Source organism: Orbicella franksi, chromosome 13 (assembly GCF_964199315.1).
Source record: "Orbicella franksi chromosome 13, jaOrbFran1.1, whole genome shotgun sequence".
Taxonomy (NCBI): Eukaryota; Metazoa; Cnidaria; class Anthozoa; order Scleractinia; family Merulinidae; genus Orbicella; species Orbicella franksi.
The window spans coordinates 5,912,401-5,921,098 of record NC_138157.1 but is presented as its reverse complement, the minus strand read 5'-3'; the positions used below and the strand labels follow the sequence as shown (position 1 = coordinate 5,921,098).

The following is an 8,698-nucleotide window of genomic DNA, read 5'->3' as shown; positions in this document are numbered from 1 at the left end:
AGGTGTTATTTTCTGATTCAACTTTTCTTCATTCAAGTTTTCGCTTTTTCTTAGTTCTCTAATCCTAGCCACACATAGTTGGAAGGTTGTTAGAAAATAGACACTATTCAATCCAGTAAGAGAAAAGAGAAAAGAGTTTTGACGACCTCCAGCTCCGAAGGCAACTGCTGGGATGGGGTGGGGTGGGGGGGGGGGGAGGGAGAGAGGGAGGAAACAAGCTCACTGGCCTCAGTGGTTTTGACAATGATAGTCCACTGAGCTGAGTACCTGCAGGGTGAGTACCATTTAGCCTACCGGAAATTTCGGTTGAAAGACAAATCCCGGGAACAACAATTTGCCTTCGGAAAATGTAGACTACCCTCAGCTGTGGTCGCCTGTTTCTGTTCGGAACGGAACGGCGAAAATTTCGGGAGAGCTACATTTCTCCTTCTTCAGCATTTAAATCTTCCAAAATTTCATCAGCCACAAACAATTTCTGTAAATCAAATAAGAGCGCCATCTCGTTCGGTTCGGTTGGTGAAATTCTACGGCCATCCCAACCGGTTTATTCCAAGCTAAGATTTAAAGCCGTAAGCCTCCTCTTTCTCTTTTTATCGTTTTATGTGTGTGAACAAGAGATGTGAATGATTACGATTGCCGACAGCGTCCCTCTTTTAAGGTTATTCCATCGAAATAAAACTCACAGTAGATTTTCTTTCAAACTTTACATGTTGGCTGCTTATATCAAGAGAACTTAAAATTTGAAATAAAAAGGGGGGTTCCCGCATTCGTTTAGCAGCAGGAGAACCTCAGTTCAATTCAATAAACCCCATAATTCCTGAAATTATCTGCTTTGAGAAACGTTTATATTTGAACCATTCACCTTACGCTTTAAGAGAGCAGAAAAAAAGGGAAGAAAGTTAAGAGAGAAATACAACAATGGATGTATTGCATAAATGTTAAGGAGCATTTTGATGTACGTGTCATTATAAAATAAAGGCACTCATATTTAGTCGACAGGGATGCAATATGTTCCAAGCATGCAGTGTTCTGGGACCACATATTATCTTTTACGAGTGCTAGTTATGCTCTCACTTTCGGTGATAATATTTTACTCTGCAATAGAAATTGGTCCATATTCACTGTATAGAGAGAAGGTGATCTCTACATTCAAACTAAACAAAAAAAAAATATCGTTAGGTGCCGGTACTCGCTTCCGAGGAAAAAACGATGATTTGTCTCTCGCAAGCCAAGCCGTTTAAAAAAAGCCACCATTTGGTTTATGTTTTGTTGGCTACCCGAGCCGGCAAGATGGCACTATCGTGCCCGTTCGGGATGACCCGCTATGTCCCGAAAGAAAGTAGATTTCTTTGCCCATATAATACATGTAAATCCTTTTTTGACCAAGCTTTTTCCGTCAAGATAGCTGGATATTGACCTCGTTCTTTTTTTGCGTGTTTACGGACCTCGACTCCGTCTCAGTCCATAAACACGTAAAAAAAGAACTTGGCCATATCTTTTGTTTCAGTTGTTCCATTGTAAACAAAGAAATGACAGCAGCTTAAAATATCGGAAGTGATTGACCCAACGCTCAAAATATCCATTGATTTGATTGGTTCGTGAGGCTGGTACACAGGAATTTTCGGCCAATCAGCTTATTGCATTCGAAATCAACTCAAGGTTCACACAAGGGAATCACCTTGCGCTTGGTTAGCTAGGAAAACAGTCTCCGCACAAGCGACGGCTGGCACGAAATCGGCCAACACATGTATATTTTATAACTTTGCCTCAGTCATTTAACATTTTCAGGGAGCTGTCTTCTAGTTTACAAGGAAAGCTTTTCGCGAAATCTGCCTCTGCTGTTCGGCCGGTTGCTTACCGGTTTCTTGCAGGTTTCCGTTGTCCATCGTCTTGTTGATCTTCTGGGTGTTTTTTTTATTTGAACTTGAAGGAGGCATAAATCGTATGCCCTCACGATCCTTGCTGTGGATTTACCTGTACTGCTGTGATCTAAAGAAACGATGGAACGAGCTGCTTCAAAGCCTTTTGTTTACCTTAACCGTGGGAACTCAAACGACGTCTTCGAGTGCCTTGCTGAATTTCGAGACCAAGGACTTCTTTGTGACATCTTGTTATGCGTGGACAACAAGGAAATACGAGCACATCGAGTACTTCTGGCTGCTGTTAGTTCATATTTCAGAGCAATGTTTCTCGGAAAGCTTGCAGAAAGTAATCAAAATCGCGTCGTACTTGACGATTTCGATGCAGCAGCAATCGAATCGATCGTGCAGTATGCTTACACCGGCCGGGTGGAAATCAACGAATTTAACGTGCAGTCTATTTTGTATGCTTCAGCTCTTCTACAGATCGACAAAGTAAAACTAGCTTGCTGCAAATTTCTTCTGAAAGCATTAGATGTTTCTAATTGTTTGGGTATCCGAGCACTTGCAGAGACCCTCTCCTGTCATGAACTTTTCGAGATATCTCACCAGTTCGTTATTGACCACTTTGGAGATGTTCTAAAACAAGAAGAGTTCTTACTTCAACCCTATGAATCATTGAAGTGTTTGCTAGATAGCAAATTTCTTAACACCTCTAACGAAGAGGAAGTTTTGAGTGGAGTTCGGGCATGGCTAAACTTCTGCCCTTCGGAGCGCCAAGCGCACGCCTGTTCGCTTTTCAAGCGATCATGTCTGATGAAAGTTGCTCCAGATTTTCTTAGCAATCTTATCTTAGAGGATTCAATCGTGCAAGCGAGTTCTGAATGCCAACAGCTTATTTTAGAAGCACTAGAAGCTATGAAGTCTTCGAATTTGCGCGATGGTGGTGAATTTCCTGGAATTCTGCAGCGTGCATGTCGAACTGGCTGTGAAATTTTACTGACTATTGGTGGAGAGTCAGATGGTATCACCCTCAGTGGCTGCCAGTGTTTTGGTCAAGGCTGGAACAGCTGGAGTTGGGATATTCCAGGGAGGTTTGATGATTCAATGCCACTGGCCTGTATGAATAAAGAACGCACCTACATGGCAGCGGCGTCAACTGGGTATCACATCTATGTGGTGGGTGGTCATTCTTCCTGGAAAGTGTTGGATTCTGTAGAACGGTACGAATGGCCAGGAAACAAGTGGTGCCAGCTGTCACCATTGCTTGTGGATCGCATGGGTGCTGGTGCGACAGTCCTGGAGGGCCAAGCCATTGTTATTGGAGGCTATAGCAAAACATCAGGCTATCTGTCATCTGTCGAGATGTATGACCCTGTGATTGACAGGTGGACATTTATTGCACCAATGAGAGCAAAGCGGAGCTATCTTGGTGCTGTGTCATTAGGAGAGACTGTGTATGCCATTGGTGGTTTTGATGGAGAGTGTGGCAATGCAGATGATTGGTTGACGTCAGTTGAAAGCTTGGAGCCTCAGAGGGGAGAGTGGCTACCGGTGGCACCCTTGTCACAGCCAAGGGCTTATCTTGGCACAGTTCAAAAAGATGGTAGTGTAAAATTTTAAATATGTCAATTGAAGTGGTGTGTGGAAGAAAGGCCTAAGTGACTCTTCATCTAACATCAAATTCTCCTTTTTTGTCCAAGGAAGAGAAAAACAATTTGCTAGGAGAATCTTGCAGTCTATCATGCTTGATCAGATGTCACTTAGGGTGTTTTTCCATGCAACCCTTCCATTTCCAGGTTGCCAAACATTAAACTGTCATCTTGACACGATATCATTATTATTTTCCCTAGTTTGGATATTCACTTGCATAACACCTCAGACTAGCTTGCTAAGGCAAATTCTGTCTTACTAGCAATATGCATGGCCCAACAAGAAATCACAATAATCAACAGACATTTGATGATCTCCTTTCAATTTCTGACTGGGGAATATTGATGAAGCAGTGATTGTGACATTCAAATTATAAGGAATTTAAAATTCAGACAAGTGAATTAATTCAACCCCACTCCCCACCCATGGCCGGACCTTGCACCTGTTTCCCATCTGCTTTTACAGAACACTGTTTCTTTGGCAAAGTTTTCTTGTACTGAGGAATATACATGTAGATAGAAACAATGTTGTTATAAGAATTAAAGTTGGGAGATGTTATTTTACTTCAAAACACTATATATTTTACTGTAACTTCGTTCCTCTAGGTTCGATCTATGCTATTGGAGGCTACAGCTCATCGTGGTTAAATACAGCTGAGAGATTTGATCCACGGGAGGGTAGATGGTACAACATTCGACCAATGAAATCCCCACAAAGCAGTGCTGGAGCAAGTGCCTTGGGAAACTGCCTTTACATTGCTGGCGGGTTTAATGGTCTAAGGAATTTGAATTCAACTGAGTGTTTTGATACCAGGGCTGGAAAATGGATGAATGGTTCATCTTTGCAACATACTAGGTATGGAATGGCTCTTGCTGCATTAGAGATATGAAAGAACTGGTGTCGCGAAATCTGGTTTCATTGGACAGCTTTTGCTTCTTGTGGCATTCAATAACAAAACATGATTCAAGGGTGGAGTCCACACAAGTGTTCAGTGGTGATGATTTAATCATGAATGAGAATCTCTTAAAAATACAAGCACTGTAGCGCAAAAACAGCAAAATAACAAGTAATAAAAATTATATGATCAGTTTTGCATCAATTCAAGGTAAATTAAGAAATTTTTAATGGCATATCTTTAATATTTTTAGATTACAAAAGAGGATATATTGATGTATAAAAAACACAGGTACTGATTGGTGAAATACATGTGTACATGTACAAAATATATAAATATTGTGATACTTATGACATGTATGGGATTTGGCAAAATATAAAAAATGTAGGATTTTTTCATTTATGGCATTGAATTTTTGGAAGACAGGTTTTTAGATATTATTTGCATTTGTTTTACCATGATGAGAGAAAACATTCTAAAACAATGTTTTAAATTATTGTTCTATCTACAGAATATTTTAGTTTTGAATACTGCATTTCAATATTGTCTTATTTTGGTGGTACAGACGCTGTTGAACCTCAATTATTGGGATTTCTTGATTATCTGGACTTTTTCTCTAGTCCCAATTTTGTCATCAATATTTATTAGTCATGATCAAGATCCATAGCAATGTTCCTTTTAAATCTACAGCATTGAAGAGTGCAGTCAAAAGCAACATTTTAGGCCTATGCAAAAACATTTTTCATTATTTTAATTGTTATACACACATGTACAGGTATTCACAACGGATAGTTGATTTGTAAAAGTGTTGTTTCATGGTTAAATGTTGCTTTCTTAATTTAATCAGTTCTTTTTTTCATTAATATTTATATTTTCGATTATCTCAATTATCCAGACTATTTTGCCTAGTCCCAATGAGTTTGGATAATTGAGGTTCGACTGTACACAACATTACAACCAAAAATATATTATACTAAGCAAAGTTTCTTATTGCCTTGTGGTACTGTTCATGCATGATGGCTGGATAATTGTCAACAATTTTACCTAAAAGTAGAAAAACAGTGATCAATTAATTTTACTAACTCTCCACTCTAGTGTGTATATACCTATGTATTTTTTAATTGGTAACACAAGAATTTTTGTCCAACATTTTCCCTTATTGTGTTTTGTTTGAGAAAAAACCAGATTATTTGTTGATCGTAAAAATAAGGGTTAAAATAACAAGAGGCACGATATTTGTTTCTTCTTTTATTGGAAATATTGCAGCTAGAAATTATTAAAATAACGTAATAGGAAAATAATCAATAAAATTATAAATTAAATCTGTGCTTTGCCAATCATTGCTTATTCCTTAGTCAGCCGAAAATCTACTACTGAATGGCCCCTTAGGTACATATCTGCTCTATGTTGTTTCATTTATTTGTCTAAATAACAATACCACAATGAAAAATTAAATAATAGTGATACTAGACCAAAACAAATACCCACAATAATTACATTTAAATATTTCACTTAGTATCAATGTCATGTATTTGTAAAAGATTCAAACCTCTCTATTAACCATTTCCTATAGCCCACGTTGGGAGAATTTGTTCAAATATCAAGTGCAGGCAGCTTATTTATCCCTACCAGAAGCATATCACCTCGTTGAGGTGATATGATTCTGTCCCTGCATAACATTTGTTCGTGATCATGATCCCATTTGTTTGTGCACATTTTGATACAAAATGTGATTATTTGGTCCTTGAACATTCAAACTAGTTTGCTTTCAGCCATCCTTAGTACAGAGTTGTAAACTACATGTATATCGTAAAAAAAAAGTGCTTTAATATTATTCAAATGTCTGTGCAACTTTGGCTAGCCCTGAAATATCAGTCACAGAGCTGAGGGCAGGAGACAACTGTCAGGTTTAGTTTGTTAAGCTTTAGGGTTGCTTTTCAAAGTAATATTACTCGTGACTACCTTGACAATGAGTGTGTTTAACCAACTAAATTAAACAGAATACCTAAAGAATCTTTTCAGTCAAATCACAATGAACTCCATTCCCACATAACCACCCTGTGATTAGTTTACTCTTGGTGCAGAGGAAAAAGATCTGTCAAATATTTTATTGGGTATCTACTTCTGCTCCTACCTCCTCAATTCCCCCCTGCCCCCCCCCCCCCCCCAAAAAGAAGGAAAGCTTGGCAAGCTAAGCCTGTTCTTTCCTGTATGAAGTGAGCTCATCCAAAACAAGCACAAGTGTTGTCATGGTAACTGTGAATCACATAACAGAATTGCCTAAAATGATGCCAATTTTTTTTTTTAGTACTGCACAAATTATGTAGCAGACTTCTGGAAAAAAGCCTCCAAGTTTTTACATTATCTTCTCTTTTCTTCTCCAGGAAATGGATAGTTTAGATTTTTTTGAAGCACAAAGTCTTTTCACTGAAAACACTCGGTGGCTAAGAGTGGCAATGATGACAAACCATTACAACATTTGGGAGTCAAGAGATGGGGCTTGCACCATAAATTTGTTTGATAATGATTGCGCAAGCTTTAAATTATGAGAAAATCCATCATTTCTGCAGTTTCCTTGCTAGGCACTTATTGTTAAAGAACAAAGTCTATACTGTAGGCTCACAGGCTCAAATATAGCAATGTGCTATTTCAGAAAATATCCGTCTCACTCATCCACTTGTACCCCTCTGGAAATTCTACAATGTAGCTTTGCAACCCCCTCTCATTTGGAAATTTCAATAACCTTGTGTTGACTTTGGATTATTTACTGAAACCATGCATAATTTTGCAATCCTGTAATTTGTTGGTTTGACAACTAGTTCCTGTAAGAGAGAATCTGAACACAATGCCCATAATATGAAGACACAACTACTTTTTTCCCTTTGAGCAGATCAATCCCAACCGGTGTCTTTTTTGTTTCAAATTTCACAACATATGTACCATCTAATTTAAAAACATGTACACAGTTATTCTCACTGTCGCATACCAAAATGCAGTCATTCGATCTGTCCACAGTTATTCCTCTTGGGCACCTAAATTCACCAGTACCAGGACCCACCCTGCCAAACTGCCGCACGTACACTCCATTGCAATCAAACACCTTGACGCAATTGTTTCCTTTGTCAGAAGTGTAGAATTCTTCCTTGTGATAGACAGTGCCTAATGGTGTGTCAAAACCCTCTGGGCCACGCCCACCAAATTGACGCACAAATGTTCCATCCAGCAAAAAGATCTGGACACGGTTGTTTTCAGTGTCCGTGACAATAACATTGTCATTTTCATCGACAGAAACACCTTCTGCCCATCCAAATTCGCCCTGATTTGAGCCTCTCTTGCCAAAGCCCATGAGGAAATGGCCTGTTTTGTCAAAGATCTGCACCCTGAAATTCCTGCTGTCCAAGACAACAATTTTGTTATTCCTGGTATACGTTATTCCAGTTGGACCCAGGAATTGTCCATCACCACTACCTTTCTTGCCAAATTTAAACAAAAACTTTCCAGCTTCATTGAAGACTTCAACTCTATTGTTAAAATAATCAGCAACAGCAATTTCTCCCTGAGTGTTTGAAGCCACACCCCCTGGGTTCTTGAAATTACCTTTCCTTGACCCTTTATGTCCAATTTTCTTGATCACTCTGCCAATTGGTTCGATGTCAGAGCCATCCCTTGGGTTGCTGAAACTGGAGAACTTTCTCTCCATTATTTTATGCCGCACCTCACCAATGCTGTGTTTCTCCAGGCTAATTTGCAAATCATGGTTAGGAAAAAATTCAAGCTGCTCCCCACACCTGTGTTTCAACTCATTAGCATCCTCAAAATTCATGATGCTTATCTCCTGGAGTTGTTCAGTGAGTACCTTTGACATCTCTGTTAATTCTTGAGGGTCCCCGTTCACGACAACTCCTTCAGCTGCATCAATACAAGCTGAAGAATTTGCCAGCAAACTACTCAAATTCTTCCTTTGATTCTGAAGCATTTTTTGCTTCTTGCTGTAAAAGTCCTCGATATCCTCGGAAAACTTGCTCTCCTGGTTTCTGACCAATTCCATCACAATATTTGCAGTCAAATGGACGTCATCTTTGGCTTTCTTCCAATCGACTTGCAAGGTGTCCAAAGCGAGATCTAGAATGGCAAGCCTTTTTTCCATCTCTTCAACCACAGGTTTACTTTTCTCGAGTGATTTCTGAATGTCTATTCGTTCTTGCCTTCCAGGCGTGATCTCAAGGAATTTAATGAGCACGTTGTTTGTTGGCAGAGAGCTTACCCCACCGGGTGGCACCTGAGAAATCCG

At 39.3% G+C, this 8,698-nt stretch overlaps 2 protein-coding genes across 2 annotated transcripts in view; one reads left to right on the top strand and one right to left on the bottom strand.

The window, feature by feature from the left end:
* The first annotated feature begins 1,275 nt into the window (after positions 1 to 1,275).
* On the top strand, positions 1,276 to 6,551 carry LOC145465480 (kelch-like protein 17). Its single transcript, XM_081449267.1, has 2 exons — positions 1,276 to 3,465; positions 4,118 to 6,551. The coding sequence occupies exons 1-2, from the start codon at positions 2,001 to 2,003 to the stop codon at positions 4,399 to 4,401; spliced, it is 1,749 nt and encodes a 582-aa protein (XP_081305393.1). The 5' UTR covers positions 1,276 to 2,000; the 3' UTR covers positions 4,402 to 6,551.
* Positions 6,552 to 6,581: 30 nt separating this feature from the next.
* LOC145465479 (E3 ubiquitin-protein ligase TRIM32-like) overlaps positions 6,582 to 8,698 on the bottom strand; it is a 3,526-nt gene continuing 1,409 nt past the window's right edge. Inside the window, exon 1 of the mRNA XM_081449266.1 lies at positions 6,582 to 8,698. This exon is cut by the window's right edge and continues 1,409 nt beyond it. Within this exon, the coding sequence (XP_081305392.1) occupies positions 7,223 to 8,698 (1,476 nt within the window). The 3' untranslated portion in view covers positions 6,582 to 7,222.

What these genes read in the sequence shown, in the direction of transcription:
- LOC145465480 (XM_081449267.1), top strand. Translation starts at nt 2,001, where the DNA reads ATGGAACGAGCTGCTTCAAAGCCTTTTGTTTACCTTAACCGTGGGAAC. An exon ending in TGGCACAGTTCAAAAAGATG is followed by an intron (nt 3,466 to 4,117) that starts GTAGTGTAAAAT and finishes TCGTTCCTCTAG; the next exon opens with GTTCGATCTATGCTATTGGA.